This window comes from Pithys albifrons, chromosome 11 (genome assembly GCF_047495875.1).
Source record: "Pithys albifrons albifrons isolate INPA30051 chromosome 11, PitAlb_v1, whole genome shotgun sequence".
NCBI classification, from domain to species: Eukaryota; Metazoa; Chordata; class Aves; order Passeriformes; family Thamnophilidae; genus Pithys; species Pithys albifrons.
The window spans coordinates 26357193-26379895 of record NC_092468.1 but is presented as its reverse complement, the minus strand read 5'-3'; the positions used below and the strand labels follow the sequence as shown (position 1 = coordinate 26379895).

Sequence of the window (22703 nt, the reverse complement as noted above, 5' to 3'; positions counted from 1 at the left end):
TTGCAGCGCTCTGGTGGTTGGATTTTAATATTTTTTGGAAAGTAATGTCTTCCTAATAGCAATCCCCATGTGTGCTGGCTGAGACTGGAGAGGGGGCTGCTGTCAGTCTGGGGGTGTGGCAGTGACACCTTCTGGCCCCCTGGAGGGGCTGGCAGAGGCACTGGAGGTGTTCCTGCTCAGGTCTGGCGGGGGGCACAGCCCTTGGCCCCCGGGATGCTGCAGGACCTGTCAGTGCTGGCTGTGGCGTGGGGCAGGCAGGTACCAAGGGAGACTTTCACTGGGGACCTCCATGGGAATTCCCCTCGGGATGAGAGGTTGGTTTGGGACAACAGGGAGTCAGCATCGTGGTGTATACACCCTGTGATCCTGCCTGCAGCAGGAGCTAAAGCAGCCCTTAGACACCAGCAGTTTAATCCCATGTCTCTCGAATCCTTGCCCTTGCTGTGCATTATTCCAGCAATTGCAGCCACTGGTGCTGGGGAGCTCCTCCAGGTTTTTTCTCAGACTGTGTGTTTTGTGTGTTGACTTTGAGGTTTTACATAAAAAGGAGCCTTCAGCAACTGCAAAGGCCTTCTGTGAATTAAGAAACTGTTGTGCTTAAACAAATTGAAAATAGCAGTTGCTAAAAATACACTCATTTAATATTTAAAATTTGGACAGCATAGCTGGATTTTATTGTTGCCTGGAGTGCAGCCATGGGCCAGTTGTCCAGCACCGTCTGTAGTTCTCTCTGTTCTGTTTAAGTGACAAATAATTAAGTGTTACTGAGTGACTACTTAAGTTCTGTTTTGATCACCTGACAAATTACGTGGTTCAACTTCTGCTCCTTAAAATTGTGTAAAAGGCTGTCTGAGCCCTGGGAGCTGTGGAGGGCAGGGATTCCCAGTGGCTGTGGAGGGCAGGGATTCCCAGTGGTGATGGGGCTGTGGAAGAGCAGGACCAGCTGTTGGGAACAGCACATCTCCAGGTCCCTGAAACACCTTGCAGAGGCTCTCAGGGTTTGACTGTAGTGGTGGGCAAAGCTCTCACTTTGAACTTGTTTCTTTGTAGGGAGATTGGGGGCCAGGAAGTTCTCATTTGCTATTGCACTACTGTCCTGTTTTACTACATTTACAGTCAGTCTGGTCTCACGTTAAAAAAAAAAGTCAGGGAAAAGAGGGGAATTTAATAGTGGTTTTATTTCCTTTTAATACACAGAAATAAGTTATTTCCTCTCATAGGTCTGTGTGAAATACATTAAAAGAAAAGCACCTGTGAGGAAGCCTTGCAGCCCAGCCCTGAGGCAGATGCTCTCATCTCTGGGGCTTTGATTCTGCCTCACACATGCTGAACCTGGGGAAAAGTGCTTCTGCAATGAGATCATAATACACCAGTCCTCCCTCTGAATGTTCCTGTTTGTTTCATCAGCTCGGTTGGCTCCCACACGTGGAAAGTTTTTCATTTCCCACCAGCTATATGTGCCTGAACGCCTCAGGCGTTTGAGCCTTCAGGTCCTGGGTGTGTGTTTGAGCTCATACACACACAGATAAGATCTGCAGAGGTGGCATTTCCTTCGCCTTGGCGGGTATGGGAAGGGTAATGGCACAGCTGAAGTGTCTTACAGCAGACTTAAACTGCCAGTAGCAGAAATCACAGAATCATTAAGGTGGGACAACACATCCAAGACCATCAACTCCAACCTGTGACCCATCACCCCCTTGTCACCCAGCCCAGAGCACTGAGTGCCATGTCCAGTCATTCCCTGAACACCTCCAGGGATGGGGACTCCACCACCTCCCTGGGCAGCCCCTTCCAGTTCCTCACCACCCTTTCCAGGAATAAATTCTCGAAAATGCTGCTTCCTACAGGAAGATGGCTTCTTTAAAACAGATTACCCCCTTTCCTTTTCACCACTGAATTTGGGCTGTTGTAATTCCTTGTGGGATGGGACTCGCTGCCCAGGCCTGGGGTGGCTGCTGGGATGGACCAGGGAGCTTCCCTTCACTCCAGAGGGAGCAGAAGTTTGGCACAGCTCAGGTTTGGGACAGGACATTGCAGCTGTCGGTGCCCATGTGAAAATAAACAAAGGGAATTCTGGCCACAGAGCAGTGTTTTGGCATGTTTTGTGATTATTTAACTTCATAAAAATCAATCCTGCCCCCTGTTTCCCAGAGGTCTGTGTGCACTGCCCTGCTCTGTTCACAGCTGATGAGTCTGCACCTCTGTGTTCCTGCAGAGCCCTGGTGCACTGAGAAACATCTTCTGCTGTTTCCCTGTTCTTTCTGCCCATCTAATGTCATTGTCACATATTTCATGAGCTTTTCTGAGCTTCTCTCCCTCACAGTGTGACAGAGAGTTGAGTTTCAAGGCTTTGGTGCTGAGTATTCACCCTGCAGCCACATTTCTGAGCACACACAGGCTCTCACCGGGGCCTTGTTCCTACAGCACAGGTCTCTGCTCTCTGGGTGTATTTGCTTACTTAACAAAGAGTTGCATTTTCAAAAATAAAGCCTATACAAAGGTCTTAACGGAGAGAGGGTAGAGAACTCCTGAGAGCAAGTGGTGTTTTCTCATAGCCTTAGTTATATTTGCACAGTGCTGGTGTGGACAGTGCAGATAGATACTGCCTTTATTTGCACATTGCCTTACAGTGGATCTTTTGTTCTGTCCTTTTGTTGTCATTTTGTTTCATGTGGAAGGTGATTGAGGCCAAGCCTCTGGGGCAGAAGGTGTCAGGAGTGCAGAGTGTGTGATTACAGCAGCACTGCCTGTTAGAGACACTTAAATAAGCACAACACGCCCATCAGACAGCTTTGTCGTTGTAAAATATTGATCTGCAATATCAGTGTTAGGAGGCCTGGAAAGCACTTAGTGCAGGAAATTGTTCCTGAGCTGTATGAGAAAACCCTGGGAGTGATGCAGGGCATGCTGAGCCTGGCATGGTGCCCCTCGGGAGTGCAGCAGAGCTGGGCGAGGGTCGGCACCACGGTGGGTCAGGTTGGTTGGTGTGTCCCTGTCCCACTGCTCTGGTCACTGCACCGTGCAGGGGTGTGGGTGCTGCGGGTGGATGTGACACTGCACTGACCCCGTGTCTCGGGCTGGCTGGTGGCTCCTGGAGGGGCAAGGCCCACTGGCCAGCCCAAATGGGAAATTCAGCCAAGTGCTGGTGCTCTGTGTGCCCCCTGGCAGCCCCACTGTGCCCGTGCTGTGCACACTTCAGTGGGGCAGCGTGTCCTTCCCTGCACTCCAGCTGGCATGTCTGTGCTCCTTGCTTTGCCATGGAGCTGGGACAGCCCTGCAGCGTTGCATTTGCTCTGGCTTGGCTTTTTGTGAGGGAACGTGGTGAGTGTATCCCGAAGTGCACAGTGCTCCATGTGGGGCCCCACGTGCCTCCCCAGCGGGGCCTCCGGGCGTTCCGCAGGTCCCGGGTTTGCCCCGCTGTGGTTCCCGCAGAGACTGGAAGGGTGTTTATTTGGTTAGGAAGCTTTTACTGCACCTCAGCACACACTTGCGAGGTAAAACAAACCTGACTGTCAGCCTTTGTTTACCCACGACACTTTCCCTTTCTTACCCTTGCCTGCTTCAATTTGTTCTTTGTTAAGGACTTTAACTCTCCCTTTGCCTCCCGATTTCAAATACATCACCTTTTTAGGTGTCTTCTTTTGCCACTGAAGTCTGAATTGCTTCTCACAGATCCTCACTGTGGGAATCTTTGAACCATAAACTTGTACGTTAAAATTTTCTTCTCTGCTGCTGAACCCTTTGTTATTTATATCCTTTTCTTCCCTCATTTGCCTAAGCAGTAAACAACTTTATTACTCCAGCTTGTCATCAGTTTGCCATGGTTTGGTGACTTTATCTAGCCTCTAATCTGAATGATGTAGTAAAACCTTGGGTTTGTGTTTGTCTAGTGCCTTTACTAACAGCCAGTGCTGCTATCCTGTCATCCGTGATCAGGGCAGACCATATTTCAAGGGTAGTGGGCACTTTTCAGTGTGAAAGATTGCCACCAGGGAAATCTGATCTCCCTTTCAACTTTCCTTGCCACTCCTGAGCCTTCTGCAAAGTGCCTTTATGGTCTGAATGCAGTGTGGCTTGAGAGCTGCCAGAAATGTGATGATTCCATCACCAGCAGAATGTTCTCCAGGGTCTCACTGTGGTGGGACAGCCCCTGGTCTGTGCTCGGCTGTGGCTCACACACTTCCACTGGCCCCCTCCTGTGGTGGGCTTGAGTGGTAATGCTGATTGTTCAAAATCAGCTGCATCCTTAGATTCTAACTGCTATAATATTTCAGCCTTCCTTGGGCATGTGGGTCTGCTGGGCCATCAGCAGTCAGGAGCTGCAGGAGCCTGTGCAGGATGCTGCTGTGTTTGTGAAGGGGTTGCTGCAGCAGGGCACCCAGGCAGGGCAGGCTCCTCCTGCTCCTGTGCCTGCCCTGGCCCATGCCCTGCCTGCCCTGCAGTGCCCTGGCCGGTGCCATGCCTGCCCTGCTGTCCCGGTGCCCTGGCTGGTGCCCTGCCTGCCCTGCCATCCCCTGGCCGGTGCCCTGCCTGCCCTGCCATCCCGGCGCTCCGGCCCATGCCCTGCCTGCCCTGCCATCCCGGCGCTCTGGCCGGTGCCCTGCCTGGCCTACCGTCCCGGTGCCCTGGCCAGTGCCATGCTTGCCCTGCCATCCCAGCGCTCTGGCTGGTGCCATGCCTGCCCTGCCATCCCGGCGCTCTGGCCGGTGCCATGCCTGCCCTGCCGTCCCCTGGCCGGTGCCATGCCTGCCCTGCTGTCCCGGTGCCCTGGCCAGTGCCCTGCCTGCCCTCCCGTCCCCTGGCCAGTGCCATGCCTGCCCTGCCGTCCCGGTGCCCTGGCCGGTGCCATGCCTGCCCTGCCGTCCCCTGGCCAGTGCCATGCCTGCCCTGCTGTCCCGGTGCCCTGGCCGGTGCCATGCCTGCCCTCCCGTCCCCTGGCCAGTGCCATGCCTGCCCTGCCGTCCCCTGGCTGGTGCCATGCCTGCCCTCCCGTCCCCTGGCCAGTGCCATGCCTGCCCTGCCGTCCCGGCACTGTGGCCGCCCCGCTCCCTCCGCCCCGCTCTCACGCTTCGCGCTTTTTGTCCAGAAGTGACTAAGCTTCCTGTTATTCCACTCTGTCAGTTTTTCCCCAGTCCCGCTGTCCTGTTGAGCAATATTTGCTTGCCAGCAGCTTCCTCTGCCGCTGCCTCACTTTGTGGTGTTCCCACTTACCTCTCACCAGCCACACTTCGGGGTGTTTGCATTCGCTGAGTTGAACTTGCATCCTCCAAAGCCAGAGTTTATAGAGTAGTGAGCCCTGGGAGAGTGTTACCAGGATGCTTCAGGAAAGCGCTGTGGGATGGAGCACGTTGGGTCTGTGGAGCTGCACTTTGGTTCCTGGTGCGAGCTGTGGTGTGTGTGCAGCCAGGGTGGCATCATGGCATTGCCCTCAGCTCTCCTGAGCCAACAGATGCTGCTCGTGCCTATGGAGGAGTTGCTTCTGCCTTATTGGAAACCACGGGCACACTTTGATTTATCAGAGCTTTCCTCCAGATGATTAGAAATCAAAGGAGCAGCTCAGGAGGAGGTTTTCCCTGTGGAGGTCCATGGGGAGCCTGGAGGTTCTGGCTCATGGCATGGTGAGAAGGAGATTGGCTCTCCCCAGGTGCTGGGGCATGGCTGGCAGGGTGGGCAGTGGCAGAAGGTGTTCCCTGTGCACCCCCTGGGTCTGAGTACTTCTCCCACCCCCCCACTGAGCCCTTGGCACCAAGATAGGACAGCTGGACAGGACAGGGACATTGTCAATCTGGTGCCTTGCAGGGCTCATGCACCCAGCCCTCACCACGTGCCTTACTGGGACCAGTGGCAGCAAATGGCCACGGCTACTCAGCACTGGCGGTGTAAAAATAACACCTCAGGAGGAATAAACAAGTTATTTTTGTCTATTAAGGGTGGCCATTCAGAGCTGACTCAGGGCCTTGCCTTGCTCTGCCACCAAGGGCTTTCAGACATGCTGAGCATTTAGAACAGCTTGAGGTGCTTCCCCTGGATTTGAAAAGGTGGGATGGGGCCAGTGGGACGTGGGCAGTGTCAGTGCCCTGGGGGTGCTGCTGGCTGCCAAGTCATGCTGCTGTGACACAGGGGAGTGGGCAGCCAAGTGCCAGGTCTGGGGGTCCCACAGCAGCACATGGGGGTCCTGCCGGAGCTGCTGCCAGCCCAGGTGGTGCTTGTGCCCGCCAGCCATTAATTACATGGCATTTCAGCAGACTCTGAGGAAACATTCTCTGGAAGTGAATAGGGACAGAGCTGGTAGGAAATGAATCGTGCCCAGCAGAGATTGTGTAGGAAAACTGTCACAGAATGGAAAACAGGTTCTCATCTTTAGAATTAAACCTCTTGTCACCCCCAGGCTACAACAGGCCTGGCTGCACCAGGGGGAGCAGCTCTCTTGTTTTACTTTTTCATGGCAGTGTAGCACTGTAACAAGTATTAATTTTAATTGTTTCATTTGCATGTGCTGAATTCTGTCAATGACTGAATTCCAGGGCACGGTACCATTCCTTTTAGGCTCCGTGTGTGATGGTGATGGCCAGTGGCCACGTACAAAGCTCTCCTCATTTCTGGGGGATTGCTCCCTAGTCACTTACAGAGGCTCTAGGTGTGCTGTAAGTGCTTGCAGCAGAGCCTGTACTGCAGATACATCATCTGCGCTGGCCACGCTCTCTCCATGGCCAGGAAGGGCCCTCTGCAGTGCTGTGCTGATGCTAAATCTCCTTTATTCCCTGCCCTTTTATTGGGAATGGACTGACTTAGATAATTCTCCAAAGTTTTGCTCACCAGTCTGATGAGCATCTCTTTTCTCCACCAACTATTCTTGGGACAGAGCTGGCCTTCAGGTCTCTTAAAAACTTGACTTACTCCAAGTCCCTCCTGTCTCGGGACTTGCTTGCTGACAAATTTCATGTGTACTCTGTGTTCCACCAAATCCTCCCTCTTGAAACACCTTCTTTCCTTCAACACCCAGTAGCCAGCAAGGAGACTGAGAAGGACTTGTGAAGAGCAACCCTGTGGCAGACAGATAATTTTTAACCTTTTCTTTATCAGGTGTCCCTGAGAGTTGTGTGCATACAGCGAGCCCTTTACCCTTTTCCTTTTTGCAGTGCATTTACAGTTCCTTTACATAAAACTTACTCTTACATGTGATTTCTAGTAATCAGTCTAACTTGAGGAGCAAGATTTCTCCATTTGGTAGGATATGAAGTTCAGGTGGAGTGTCTGCCTGTGTCTGCACGTGCAGAAAGAAAGACCAAAGCTAAAGATTCCACTTACATGATAATCATGATGCAGTTGAGAGGAAAAGAAGAGCTGTGTTTGTTGTGTTGCACATTTAAGAAAAGATGCAAGGCCAGCCTTCGTCAGCCTAATCTTTATCTTTTAATGATTGTTCTTTGATTTTCACTTCAAATCAGACACAATTAGCTTTGAAAGAAAAAATTCAAAAGAAAAGGAGTATTTAATTGCCAGTCAACAGAAATAAACAGGAGATGTGTGAGACATGGGAGTGACTTCTGGTGGGATGTTGGTGCCTGGGATGGGACACACCAGGCCCTTTAGGGGAGGCACGTGGCAGTGCCCTGGGGTGGGATGTGGTGGTACCTGGTGGGGGCACAGCAGTGCCTTTTGTGAGGGGGAAATGTGGCAGTGCCCTTGGGTGGGCGGCAGCTACTTCAGGGGCTGTTGCTGGTCTGGGGGTGGCTTTGGGTGTGAGGCCCGTGTGTTGACCTTACTCGTAGGTGTGTGTGGCCAGGTTTGTCAGGTCCTCCCGAATGGCCGATTGGGTCCTGCTGTGGATCCCCTGGTTGGTTGCCTTGGCTCCCTTGCTCAGTGATGTCAGGCTGTGGCAGGGGTTGTAGTTGTGTGATCACAGCCCAGGAGGGGTGAGGGGTGTGTGGGTCTGGGCTTCCCATTGCCCCTGGGGCAGCTGGCATTACCCTGGGCTGGTGCCTGGTGCGCACTAATTACTGCTTCATTAGTGCAGGAGTGCTCAGAGCAGCTCCTGCCAGCGCCAGCCCCGGCAGTGCGATAAACTCATCACACGGTGACACTTCTCGGCTCCGGTGGGGTGTGCAGGCCAACTGCTCCCTCTGGATTCTGGCTCCCATTAGGAACACAGTTACATTAAATACCTGCTTTATCACCAGGCATGGACTTGCCCCTGCAGGTGTGTTTCTGTGGGCTCGGGCAGTCCCTGCCTGGCAGTCCTGGGGGGCTGCCCTGACTGCAGAGGGGCTGGCACCGATTCTGTAGGTCTGTTTTGTAGGAAATCAGTGTCAAAAGCAGAAGCCATTGACTTCACTGAGTTCCCTCTTGGGGGAAACAGATGGAATTTTTTCTAGAAGTTGTTAAATATTTCCTCATTATTTTTTTCCAAGAGAAATTCTTCAACTTTTATTAGTTTCCAAAGTTCTTGTTGGACAGGGACAGTGTTTTCTGCTTTACTCAAGTGTGTTTGTCCTTTTGGTGGTGATGGAAATAAGCCAGTGCAAACCTTCACTGTTAAACCTGAGAGTCACCTTGTGCTGCTGCGCTAAGGGACTTGATGTACATCTTTGCCTGCTATGATGGAAGTTGGTGGTCCATCAGCCCCAATATCCTCATGTACCTCAGGAACCCCTCCTGGAAATTAGTCTGCAAGCTCAGTGTTTTGTGGTGGGTGACATCAGACCAAATCACCGTGGGACCCGAGTGCCCTCAGGGTGGTGTGTGCCCTGCCTCCTGCAGTGCCTGCCCTGTGTGCCTGTGTGTGCCATTTCAGTCTCTCCTCTTTTTTATTGCTGAGGAGCCTGAATGGCCTTAATTTGATGATCCTGTAAGCAAACTGAACAGAAACTGTTAATTTTTTGCTTGCCAAAGGCAGGACTTGGTGTCCTCAGCTGTGGCGCCGCCGTGCCCTGGTGGCACCCACAGGGCTCTCCTGGCAGCCATGGAAGGCTGTTGGTTCTGTAATGCCTGAGGCCCCTGCCCCAGTCCCCTGACAGTTCTGCCCGTCCCCTGCTCTGGGTAACTTTGGCAGTACCCGGGGTGTGCAGTAATTGGGTAGAAAGGTTTGGGTGAGATCAGAGCAGGATGTTTCCACCTAAGGCAGTTTATTGTGCTGTAAAATGTCTCTCGCACCTGTGGGGTCAGAGACTGGACCTGTTTGCATTCCTGAAAATCAGGTCACTTCTCCGGGCGCCTTTCAGGGATTCAGGGGATGGCCATGCCCTGCAGCCTGAGGGTTTCCACCAAGAGAGAGGCGCCAGGTTTATTCTGTCAGAAGCCAGCCAGCTCTTCCAGGACCACACAGAGCAGCAGAGCACGTGGCTCGGCAGAGAAGGCAGAGATGGCTGAAAGAGGGTCAAGATCATTTCTCATGCTGCAATTCAAACCTGTGATCTGTTGTGAATTCTTGGGAAAAAGTTAATAGTGCTGAGAAAGCAGCTGTTCACTTTTGCAGGTAGAAACAGCCATTTGCTTCCCACAGTGCCACTAACCTGCTCTGTCCCTGTGCACAGGTGAGTCAGAGCCCCACTCTTGGTGTTCACCTGCAGAAGATTCCCTATTTGCTTTCCACATTCCAGGAAAAATGGTATCTCAGGGCAGAGCTCAGAGACTGAATCTGAAATAATTTCTCCAGGCTGTCGTATTGATTCCCATAACAGTTCCCATTTGAGTGTCTGACCTTGGTTGCAGTGAAATGTTTTATTTATCTGTAAGGAGTACAGATCCTGGCAAATTTATTCTTTAGGAAGGAATTTCTTCTTTAGGCAAAAGTGATCTCTTTGAGGGTGGGCAGGCCCTGGCACAGGGTGCCCAGAGCAGCTGTGGCTGCCCCAGCCCTGGGAGTGTCCAAGGCCAGGCTGGACAGGGCTTGGAGCACCCTGGGCTGGTGGGAGGTGTCCCTGCCCAGGGCAGGAATTGGGTGATCTTTAAAGTCCCTTCCAGCTGAAACCAGTCTGTGATTCTGTGACGTTTTCTGTTCTGTCCTTTCCCCCTCAGAGCACTTTGTTTCACCCGTGCTCAGCTGTAAAGTGAAATCCTCTTTTGAAATAAAGTCTAAGAAACTTTGCATATTTCAGTCAGAATTTATCATTTCACTTGAATAAAATATTTTGACAATTATTTTCCCCAGTAATGTTGTTAGGGAAGTTTTAGTCAAATCTAGGAATAGTTGCAGTCAATCCATATTCATTATTTTTCAGTCAATAAAATATTGCCTGGCAAATGCATTCTAATTGTATTTAAAACAGCATGTCAAGGTGCTGTATTTGCTGAAAACATGGGGAAAACACAACAGAAAGGATAGCAAGAAAATTGACAAAGGTGTAGTGGTTATGTAAGCCCTGTCAATAAAAACACCAAGCATGTGGATGTGTTGGTTTTTCAGGATACGATTCCAGCAGTGATTTCCAGTGTCTGGAGTGTGGCACTGCAGCTCTCAGTAATGCATTTAGAGCAGCCTCTCTGCCATAAAAATCCAGACATAAATGCTGACAGCCATTGACCTTCAGCCTGCTGGAGGAGGCTGTGGGGGTGCTGTTGGACACGGAGAGCAGTTTATCAGTGACGTTGATTTTTGTGTTCTCAGCACTGCCCTCAGCCATAACCGCGGCTGCCGGCGCTGCCAGCGCTGCCGGTGCCTGCTGCCATCCCACAGGCAGGGACTGCAGTCCCCGGCCTCGCCTCACCTGGGGCCTCAGCCCTCTGGAGCCAGCGTGTTCCTTGGGATGGAGGTGGCTCAGACACCTGCTGGGATTTAGATGTGCCATTTGCTCAACCCTAACCCTGCGAGGGTGCTGTGGGAGGAGGTTTCAGGAGAGACACCATGACTGCAGAAATGCACTAATGGAAGTCATGGGTGTTGTGGGGTAACAGGGCATCAGTTCAGGGATCGCACCTCTTTTCCCTTCTCCCTCCTGGTCCTTGTTCTGGAACTTTCCTCAAGCACAGCTGGAAGGGGTCACTCTGTCCCTGGTCGCATCCAGCTGCAGGCAGGGGATGCTGGTCTGTTTGGAAGGGGCAGGGGCAGGTGCAGGTGGGGGATGCTGTGGCCGTGGGCATCACTGGGAGGTAAAGGCAGCATTCAGGATTTGGGGAAGACCTTTATAACCTGAGCAGCAGTGTGACATTGCTCCTGCCGTCCCACCCCGGGTCCTGCCTGTGGCCAGATCCTGCTGGCTGCCTCAGCTACCCTCTGTTTGCACGGGCAGCAGCAGGGGATGGTGATTCCTCTCTTGAAATCACAAAAGGAAGGGTTTATTTTTAAACTGGAGCAATTGAGTTTAAGTGTAGCAGCACTAATAGAGAATCCTGTGTGTCCATGCGTGGGTGAGGACACTGATGGCCCAGCGCAGGTCACCTGCCATCTCCTCCCTGCCCAGGCAGGAGAGACTGCAAATGGAGCGTGCTGAAAAACCAAATGACAACGGTTATGTCTGAGGTGTTTTACCTGGGCAGATGTCTACCTTAGAGCTTACCTTTGATAACTAAGAAGGAGACTCTACTTGAGGCAGGGGCACAAATGAAGTGCATGCTCTGGTGGGCATTGATGGGGACAGTGGGGACAGCCCTGCAGCCAGCCAGGGCAGGTTCCAAAACAATTTTAAACTACATCAACTGTGTCATAAGTACATGTTAACACACATGGTGACCTCCTTCATATGGGATTCCCTGTTTAAATTTGCCATAAATAGCACTGACCTGTTCCAGCAGCTCTGCTGAACAAGGGCTCTGTCTGTTTTGTTTGCTCCCCCAGTCTGGAGGCAGCTTTTGACAATCTGCCCATTTTCCCTCCTACCACCAAATACATTAAAACAAATCGTAAGCCTGAAATATTATTAAATATTAATTATGCTTCAGCTCACCCATTAAACAGTTGCAGTGGGACCTGATGGCCCTTCAGCTCAGTGCTCATCCCAGTCATTCTGCCTTCTGCTGGAACTGCTGAGAGTGGCATGGGAGGCAAAGGGGTTTCAGGAGGAGTCATGGGCAGGGGGTACAGCTGTGAGCAGGAGTGTGACCTGCTCAGCTCAACACTGTTCCAGCCAGTTGCTGCTCAGCACCGCCAGGAACTGCACCAGTAAGTAGATTAAATCTCCCGTGTGTTGTACTTGATCTGGACATGAAGTCATTCGTTCTCCTCTTAAAATGTGAGTTATTACACACTTGAGCAAGGATCATACGGATTACCAGAGATTGCTCTAAAAGGGTTTAGTGGCACTGGGAGTTGAGGGAACAGCTGAAGTTCTCCCTGGAAGTGGCTCATGGTTCCTGTATCTGGGGTGGCTCATGTGCCACCCCTCAGGGGGGCATTTGCCCTTGGGGGATCTGCTTCTCCTGTACTGGCCTGGGAAAACATAGTTCCCTCTTGTCCTGCACTGGCTGAGGGCAGGTGGGGATGTTACCTGGGAGGAGGTCTGGTGTTGGTCTAGTGCAGTCTGCAGTTTGTGTGTGCTGGGAGTGTCAGTATAAATCCTGATGGATTGATATGTGTGCATACAGATGTGGATGTACAAATCCTTGTAATAATACTAAGATCAATTCCAAATGGTATTAAATAGTTTACGAAAACTTTTAATTTTTTATAAAGTATATATAAACCAAAGATATATAAATAAATATTTTTATTTCCATAAGCTATTGATGCGTTTGCCAGTGACTGTTACAAAATGAAGATTCAGGTGGTTTGTGGCAGTCCTAGTGGCCACCTCACTCTGGGTCACAGGGTGGCCTGTGCCCGACAGGCACTTGGTGACACTGCTGTGGGTGCAAAAGCAAAATGTCACAGGCACGTACCTCCCCATCTGTATCCCCATTCCCATCCCATCCCATTCTGTGTGTCCTCGAAGGAGGAGGGACCCACAGGCTGCAGGAGCAGTGGAGAGGGGTTTGCTGCTGAGCTGGTGTCTTTCCTTCTGGTTTCCCACTGGCAGTCTGCTCACTCTGTTTGCTTTTTTCTTTATTTTTAAATCCTGGTGGATTTCATGGCAATAGGACAGCTCCCGTAGGAGTGCTGTTAGCTGTGCCAGCCAAATGATCAGTTAGAGGGGTTGAGGCTTTTATGTACAATAATCACACGCAGAGATGTCATCAAGTGGTCACTTTGGTGTGTTTTAATATGAGAAGATTCACTTTTAGAAAAGCAAACACCATGTGCTGCTGTGACTGTCCCTGTGCACAGCCCAGCCCTGGAGGGGCTGAGGGGACTTCACAGGGTCGGTGCCCTCACCTCCTTCCCCTGGAGAGGAGCATTTGCCACCAGCAGGCCTTCTCCCTGCACCTCAGAGCTGTTTGGGAGTATCCCATCCCACCCCACTGCCTTGGCAGGCTGTTGGGCTGAGAGCTGGAGGTGCCACAGGGCCCGGCAGGCACAGATGGGCAGTCTGACAGCGGGTTCATCAGCCAGCTCTGCTCCCAGCACTGGGTTTGGCCATGAACCAGGAGCTGGTTATGGTGTCGGAGGGGCACCCCCAGTCCCACAGCACCAGAGTGGCAGCTTGGCACCGGGGCAGTGCTGGAGCTGGGGTGCAGTGACCCCTCCTCTGGTCAGTGTCGGGCTGGGTCTCCAAACGGGCTGTGCCTTGACCTTGTGTGGGGCCTCAGCAATTGCTGCCCTGCCTCTGGACCACTGTCTGGCTTCGGGACTGCAGTCTGTGTGCTTCAGGGCAGTTAAATAGGTCCCGTAACTCTTTTTTGTTTAATACTAAAAAAGTTTCTCTGAATGTGTGCTTGGCAAGCAAGCCACGATACAAAGTGCTTGCAAATGGTATATTTTTAAAAAGGAAACCGTAGCTTACAGGGAGTTAAATGTTTTCCTGTGAAACACATGGGCATCAGGATAAATAGTTTCACCATTTACAGGCAATACTGGAGGGTAACACAGCCATCCTCCCGCTCGGGTTCGGGCGCGGCAGGTTGGGAGGAATTCGTGCTCCCGAACAGAGGGAGGCAACTGCCTGTTTGTGTTGGATCAGAACTGTTTCATCTGTTGCAGCTGCGCTGTTGAGCCTTGGCTGGTGGTTCTGTGCCTGTGGCTCACGCTGTGTGAGTTGGCTACAGGCAGAGCCTCTTGGTCAAGGGAACCCTGGCAGAGTAAACTCAGCTCCAGCGGTGACCACTCGGTACCACGGCACAGTCAGAACAGAAAGTGTTTGAAGTGACTGTAAATTGTGTCAGTTGTTAATAACTGGTTAATAGCAATGGGGCTTTGTGTGTTCACATGTGGCAGTTGGGATGTGCAGCACTCATAGGACTCTGTGCTGGCCACAAGGAGCTTTTTCTTTTGTCTTTAGGAGGCAGCCTGTTAAATGTCAAAGGGTTGTAAGTCTAATCATGACAAGCTACTTAAAATTATAGAATCATAGAATCCCAGACTGGTTTGCTTTGGGAGGGACTTTAAAGCTCATCTTGTCCCACCCCCTGCCACGTGCAGGGACACCTTCCACTTGATCAGGTTGCTCCAACCTGTTCTTGGACACTTCCATGGATGGGGAAGTGGGGATATCCCCTGGGACTCTGCTGGCACAGGAGCACACTGGTGAGTCCCTGAGTGCTGCAGGGGCTTGCAGGCCGTGGTCACTGCCCAAGGCCATTGGCAGAAATTACATCTGCTTCTGTTCAACACATTCATGTTTAAAAACCAGATTCTTTGCATCTGGTGACCTGGAGGTTCCCTCCTCCATTCAGTGGTAGCAACAGTGACAGCAACATTGTGTGACAGTCATGGATTTAACCACCAGCTCACGACCATCCAAGGGAAAACGATTTGCTTGAAACCCAGAGCAGCTCTGTGGGGCTGCTTTTCGTTTTACGTCGGTTTTAGTTTGGAATAAGCAAAAGCAGAGTTCAGGCCTGTTTTCTTGGGGCACTGGAAGGTTGGTTTTACCTGTTACATGAGGTGCCACACACACACACTGCCACTGATGTGGGGCTTTGGTGCTGTCTGTGGCACGAGGCAGCTCCTGGTGCATCCCACTTCGCTCTCCTGCATCTCAAGCCCTGTTGCTAAGCAACAGTTTTTAATTGGAAAATTAATTTGGGCCTGGGACATCCTGAGCAGTCATTTAATAAATTTAAATGGAAAGATTGTTGCATCAGTGTGGTCAGGATGATCAGTGCCCATTGGTGTCCACACCACTCCAAGCTCTGTGCACTTCCTTGAGCTTTGCCAGCAGAAAGTGTAGCTCTGCCTGCAGTGATGGGGTTGGCACTGGGACTGGGGGAGAGCCAGGGGTTTATTCCAGGGACCTCAGGGTAAGAGCCAGGGGTTTATTCCAGGCACTTCAGGGAGAGCCAGGGGTTATTCTAGTGCTATCTCTGCACGCAGTGAGCAGCACGTCCCTGCTCTCAGCTCTCTGCCCCTGGACTTCTATGGAGATGCTTTCATGGCGTGGTGTTGGTGGATTGATGGAACCCCAGAAGCTTTGCCGTTCTCTGTGAGCAGTGGTTCGTGTGGAACCGTGCACAGAGCGGTGCAGCCAGTGCTCGGGAGCTCGGCTTGTGCTACCGCAGTGGTATAAAAATAGCATAAATAAACAGACCCAGGGGGCTGGCGCAGCTCAGTGTGAGCCTTGCCCAGAGCAGCTGCGTTTCTGACAGCTGTGCATACAGGTGTGTGACCCTCGGGGGCGTGAGGGGTGGATGGGGTGACCTGACCCAGCAGCACAGAAGCTCCGTGTGGAGCCAGGCAGGTTGCCCCAGCTGGCACGGGGTCAGCACCGGCCTGGGGTGGGCACTGAGTGGCACACACTGGCCTGCTGGGTCTGAGTGCTTACCCTGGGTTTGTGCTGCTGCAGGAGGGTGACCTCAAGCAGTAACAGCAGGATCACTGAGCTCTGTGTGCGCTCCGGTGTTTGTCAGTGACAGCAGTAACTGGGATCTTTGTTTAGACTTTATCTGTGAAAAATCCTCCTGTGTCTCTGCTTTACCTGAGCCCGAGCTGGTGTTTGGTGGTTCTCCCCAAACCTTCATGTCTCATGCAGAGCATGGCCCCTCTGCAGAGCTGTGGGCTGCATCCCAGCACTGTCAGTGATGATCACAGGGACACTGTGAGCAGAAGGGCACAGTCAGCACAGCTCAGCAGTGCTCCCCTGCCACACTGACAGATCGGGACTGTGCCCGCCCCCATGGCCGTGGGCACCCTGTCACAGCCCAGAACCCACCCGGGAGCTGGGGCAATGAATGCTGACAGCACTGACACAGGACCTTACTGCCAGCAGTGTCACTGGGGAATAACCCTGCTCCGAGGAGCCCCAGCCTGAGAGAGGCTCAGGGCGTGCCAGAGGCAGGTGCAGTGGCTCCCCAGGCGCTCTCTGGGAGAGGAGGGGTCGTGTTGGGTGTCACACTGGGTGACACAGCACAGCAGGGTGCTCTGGGTCCTCCCTGCCTCCTGCACCTCACGAGGACCCTGACTGGAGAACCTCCCTCTGCCTGCTTGCAGTGTCCTGAGGACGGGGCATCCCTGCCTGGGGCAGCCAGGGCTCTGCCAGTCCCTGCACAGACACCCCTCGGTCCTGGTGGGTGTGCCTGGAGGAGTAATGACCTTCCAAGAGCAGATAATTAGAGCTAATTTGTTGTGTCACAAGAAAGTTTTAGGCTGGAACAAAGTGCACCAGGTGATGAGTTTGCTGCTCTCCTGTTGCATGGCAGATCTTTCTGAGGAGGTGTTGGGAAATAATTATTTTTAATTTGAATTGGTTCAAAGTTTATGTGGGCACTGAAAGTTATGGGTATTTGGAAACTCTTGAAACCTGACCTGTGGGGCCTCTGCTGAGGAGTCTGCTGGGAAGCCTCAGGAGGGTTTATAGTAAGTTTTAGTCCAGCAGGATGGTGGTAACCCCCCAGTGTTCTGGTGCAGCGCGAAGGTGATGCCTCTACATGTACTCACTTATAGTATTCTTTTGGTGGTGACTGAAAGAGGGTTCAGAAAAGGTTCAGAGAGATGAAAATGTGCCTTGAACTCTGTGGACTCAGTTCCCGGGATCCAATCACAAGGTAATTAGGAGCTGCTTGCCCGCAGGGTGGAGGGATGAATGCTGCCCGTGTTCTGGGCAGATCGTGGCACTGCATCACAGCCTGTGGTTTCCCACTCCTGGGCGCTCTGTAGACCTTTTGTAAAGGTCCATGGAATAAAAGTAAAGCAAGAAACCCTGTTCCCAGTCAGACAGGTCTGCATTTCTTTTGGGGAATTTGCTAGGATCTGCAAATTAAAAAAGATTGAAGGTTAAAGGTGCCCTGGGGTCCAGAACGACTCGCAAACAAGGAGGATGTAAATGTTTTGATAGTAGCTGGTGATAACTAAGCATGAGCACAGTTTACCTGGGGGTGTGATATGCTCTTGTCTTTAACTCAGAGTAAATTGTTTTCCTTTAAAACCAGCTCCTAAGTGGATGGAAATGATGGCCTCAGTGGGGAAGCAGCAGGGCTCCTTGTTTCCTGGGAGCCAGAGGACGTTGTAGTAGATCTTGGGAATGGTTTTTTTATGGCTTTAAAGCTTTTGAGTGTATGAAGTACATTAAGTGGTCGGGATGTACAACATGTACTGCCAGGCTTTGGATCCCATCCAGAGAGCTGTGGGGCAGCCTAAACCCCAGCAGTGAAATGAGGACATTGAGTTTAATCTGCTTTTCAGAACCAGGTTTGTTAACTGCTCCTCTCTGATTCCAGCAACACATGTTGTAGTTCCATGTTACTCATTTAGCAGTAATTAGCTCTGATTTTCACACTGTGCTCATGTAAGATCTCATTTTCTGGGCAGCTGGTCAATGTGTCAGCCTGCCCCGTGTTACTGAGGGGTAGGAACACCTGACACGGGGTTAATGTTGGGGTTAAAGCTGTTCCAGAGCACTGGCCAGTTCACACAGTGGTGAAGTGCTCTGGGGGTGCTGAAATCACAGAATCACAGAATCACAGACTATTCTGAGTTGGGAGGGACCCACAAGGATCACTGAGTCCAACTCTTAAGTCAATGGCCCACACAGAGGATTGAACCCATGACCTTGGCATTATTACAACCAAGTTTTAATCAACTGAGCTGATCTCAGGGTAAATTAGTTGGTTTAGGGGTTAAAGGAGAGAGCTGAGGGTCATTTTGCCCTAGGGCACCCCCACCCCAAACTGAGAGTTGCCTTTGCTGAATGAAGGCTGCTGGGGGACAGGGGGCTGGGAGATGTCCCAGGCATTGCTGGGCCGCCCACCTCGGGCTGTGCTGGCCCTTGGGCAGGTTTGGCCACTGCCCCAGGGTATCAGGTGCCAGCTTTGGCATATTTTTCTTGTATCAGGTCTGTCTTCCTGTGCAGGGATCACTCAGATGTCAGCTGAGTAACTATGAAAATGAGTTTTAAGAAGGTTGCAGTGCCAGCGGGAGAGACAGATTGGGAGAGAGGCAGCAGCAGACCAGTTATCCCAGCCTTTAGGGCAGACAAAAATCATCCTGCAAATTAGATTTCTGGCAGATCGTTTAACAAGGATAAATTTTAACTTTCTGAGCAAAATTGCAGGATAAGGTCAAACTGTATTTAAGCAATTTGTTTCCTGATATAAACAGTTTCTTACTCAAATTAAGTCTGTCTTTTGCCTTGTCATTGTTCTTGTTTGGATTTATTTCAAAGATGAATGAGTAAAGGAAAAAACTGTAATTTAAGGAATCTGTTTTGTTGTGGTTTTTTTCAGAAAAGAATTCAATTGTCCTTTTTAATTGTTTGGGTTTTTTTATTATTGTTGCCATCCCTTTAGTGAAAGTATGGGCTTGCTCTTAACAACTTTAGAGAATTAGTGTGTAAAGCTTCTGTGTTAATGAACTTGCATTTTCTGAAGAGTCATGGCATGTGGCATTATCTGTCCCATGCTGTGAGGAAAGGGGACTCTGTTCTCCTGGAGGGGACGGTCTCTTTCCCAGGGGAGGTGTCTCAGTCCCCCAGGACAGGGGTCTCTCCCCATCCCTCTGCCCACACTCCATGTCTGCACGGGCAGTGCCTTTGCTCCCACTGGCCTTTGGCTTTAGAGTTTTTAAGACCAGCTGGAGGGGATTTGGGGTTGGTTCTCACCAGTTGCCCTTGTGTTTTGCTGGTCCCAGGGAGGTACAGCAGGGTCTGGGTGTGCGTTGTGCACAGAGTTGTTTGTTGTTCCTGGGTGTCAGTGATTGTCACATTGCAGAACGTCCTTTCATCCTTGTTAAACTGGTGCATGAAACTTGTTTACCACATCTGAATGTTATGAAAAATTTAGAAACAAGGCAGTTCTGGTTTTCCTGTTTGGTTTGTGCAGTCACAACAGAACTGCATCCTATGGAGGAGGTTTCCCTCAAAGATGCTGGATCCCAGGTCTAGGGAAGCACAGAGTGGTGCTGGTTTCCTCCCTGGAGCAGGAATGTATCCCCACAGAGGAGGAATGTGCTCTTCTTTCAGAACAGCTCATACTTACTCACCTTCAGGAACTTTTAAAGGAATAGAGTGTTTTAGGGTTGTGCTGCAGAAATCCACAGCTCAGGAAAGCACAGCAAGCAGCAGATACAGGAATGGTGAAGTGGCTCTGGGCAGTGTGTGACAGCCCTTTCCCTGCTGTCTGCAGCTTGGGTTGTGTTTGCACAGAGATGTATTCTCAGCTTCTAATCCAACTGTGTCAATTCCCTTCCTCAGGGTCGATGTTCAAGGGAAAACTGCAAATATCTTCACCCACCACCACACTTAAAAACGCAGCTGGAGATCAATGGCCGCAATAACCTGATCCAGCAGAAGAACATGGCCATGCTGGCCCAGCAGATGCAGCTCGCCAATGCCATGATGCCCGGGGCCCCTCTGCAGCCCGTGGTACGTGTCTGGGGGGCCACAGCGGGGAGGGGCCGTGGGGCTGAGGGCAGGCAGCACAGCCTGGCACTCTCTGGCATCCACACAAGTCGGGAACGGGTAGAGAAACCAACTGCGGTAAAATGCTGGGGTGTTTGTCTGTGTCTGTGCTGCTTAGTTCCACCTTGCCTGAAGTAATACTGTTAATTAATTGTGTTAGTCTTTGTCTAATTTAGTTCATTTTTCGCAGCTTATTTCTTCAAGTTTAGACCATGAGTGATCTATGTAGGATTTTTGTTTTCTTTGCAATTCCATGTGCTCTAGGAAACTCCTGGCTTTGAGAAGATGCCCGCTGGATGTTTTCCCTTCACACAGGGGAGCCTTCCCAGGGAATTGCTTGCTGGAATTAGACTTTGTTTTAGGGGGAATTTGGCTCAGCTAGACCATGGCTGTGGTACTAGTACACCAGTCAGTACAAGCCCTTCAGACTATGGGGCATGTGGCAACAAAGAGCTGCATCCAGGGCTGTGTCCCCCTTCCCCTCTGCTCTCTCTGCTGATCTACAGCAGTTGTTTTCCCTTTTCTCACATGATGTGTGTGGTACACAGCAGGGCCCAAACTGCAAAGCCAGTGAGTAGTTGTGTGGTTTGGTTGTGGTGATAGAGAAATGTTAACTGTGCTTCTAGAGCCAGGAAGGTGAAGGCTGCCTGAAACACAGGTGAGCAGAGGTGAGCCCAGGGCTCAGCTCAGCCTGGCCTGCAGCCCCACAGTCCCTCCTTTCCTGCAAGGCACTGAGCCCCCAGTTCTGACCAGTTTGCAGTTACGGGCAGGGGGACCCATCTGCTCTGGCTCAAACCACTGCTCCCTGTCCCACGGCCACCCAGCCTGGGGACAGTGTTGGGACAGCCCCTGGGAGATGCTGTCTGTGCTGGTGTCCTCTGAGGCCACTGGACTGACAGACATTTTGCCAGGTGCCAGGCTTTGGGGTGTCCCTGTGCCCTGCCCAGCAGTGGCTGTGGCTGCCCAGCTGTCCCTGTGCTCTCCCTGCCAGCAGAGGAGGTGTGCATGTCCTGACTTACACCTGTACAGCACATCACAGTGTACCTGTGAGCTTCAGAGTAATGTGAAGTGGCTTTGATAACATGTGCTCTTACTCTGCAGTGGTTGAAAGGCTGCAGAGTATTTATATTGGTACAAAATGAGCTCAATGGAAAATAAATGGGGTAGTCTTTTATTTACTGTACAGTGAGTGTATTGGGCTGAAATCAAACATTGATATCTCTTAAATTACACACTAGCAGACTGGCTCATAGTTCTATTTTTAATTTTCCTTATTATATAGCTGATAACACAGTAATGAAAAGTGCAGTTAATTAATAGTGCTTATAAGTGATATTTCATTTCCTGTAAAATCTGCCTGTTTGTTTTTCATTCACATGGATGAAAATCTGGAAGTGTTAAAGAAATTATCACCATTTACACAACTCTCAGTCTGTTTCCTCCAGCAATCTTTGCATGTTTTTGTCCAGTGTTTCCAATGTCCCTGGCTTCCAAACAGTTCAGTCATTTCCTCAAGAACACAAAAATGTGGCATTCTGTGCTCTCTGCCTTAAATTGATATGAAACAGAGAAAGAGTTGTGTTTACTTTGTAGTTGTTTTTCCCTCTAAAAATTAGTTTGGAAGTAAAACCTAAATGCCTTAAGTAACTGCTTTATTTAGATAATGAAAGATAAACACTCCTGGCTGAATTTTATTTGGCAGTTGCACTGTGTGTTCTGGGGCTGGAGGGTTATTTAATCCCTGCTGCAGTGTAGCAGCTCTGTGTTGGGTTTCACAGCATTATTTGGGCTCTACACCCAATTATCTTCACACCATAGCACAGCCACAAGGGCACCTGCCTCTTCTCTGAAAACATGCGAACAAACAAAAGGAAATCATATTTCCATATGCTCTCTTCCTCTGGCTTATTGTTTTAGCCTAATGAAAGCACCTCCCCATTGCAGTGAGTATCTGAGCGTCTGCATGGCCAGCCTGTTGAATTTTGGGAAACCAAAGGCTTGTTGTCAGCTGCTCTTGTTTCTGTGTTGAACCTCTGCAATTCCTGAGCCGGCGCTGCTGCCACCAGGGCCAGAAAGGCTTCCCTTGTGCCTGAGACTGAGTGTGGCTGGTGCTGTGTTGGGGCTTTCAGATGCCTTTTCCCCCAGAGGGAGCCCTTGTCCCCTCTGTGGCCGTGTTCCCCCGGCAGCCCCGGGCTCCCTGTGACCCCGTTATGGCACTGCTGGGCTGTGGGTCTGACAGGAGTTTGCTCCAGGAGCTGCCACGTGCTGGGAGGGTGCAGGGGAGCTGGATCTGGAGCAGCAGGGGCTGGCAGGGGGGCTGTCTGTCCCTTGCTCACTTGGGACATCTGCACAGGCATTTCCCAGGCCCCACGAACATGAAAAATGCTTCTTTCCCATTGGTAACAGACCTTGTTCTGCTCAAGGTGGCAGTGACAGCACAGCAAGTGCAAATGTCAGGTGTCTGTCTCCTTGTCTCCACTTCCAGCCAATGTTTTCCGTCGCACCGAGCTTGGCCACCAACGCGTCAGCCGCCTTCAACCCCTACCTGGGGCCCGTGTCCCCCGGCCTGGTGCCCGCCGAGATCCTGCCCACGGCGCCGATGCTGGTGACAGGGAACCCCGGGGTGCCCGTTCCTGCCGCCGCCGCCGCCGCTGCCCAGAAGCTGATGAGGACAGACAGGCTGGAGGTAGGAGCCGCTTGGTGTAACTTACTCTCACAAGTGTATCATTTATTATGTCTCCAAGATATGAAATATTTTTCTTACGAAAGCAAATAATGCAGGTTTCAGTTGGGCTAATAAGGTGATATCTTGGTGAGGGGTGTGAACGGGGAGTGACTGAGTAC

General features: G+C 51.2%; 1 protein-coding gene across 13 annotated transcripts in view; it reads left to right on the top strand.

Moving 5' to 3' along the window:
- Window positions 1-22703, top strand: part of MBNL1 (muscleblind like splicing regulator 1) — a 75719-nt gene that overhangs the window by 32311 nt on the left and 20705 nt on the right. For all 13 annotated transcript variants that reach the window (XR_011698782.1, XM_071566879.1, XM_071566869.1 and 10 more), the window contains 2 exons: window positions 19653-19823; window positions 22345-22545. Coding sequence is in view for 12 of the 13 variants with exons in the window: in XM_071566869.1 (XP_071422970.1) it covers window positions 19653-19823; window positions 22345-22545 (372 nt within the window). In the remaining variant the exon portion in view is untranslated. The remainder of the gene's footprint in view (window positions 1-19652; window positions 19824-22344; window positions 22546-22703) is intronic.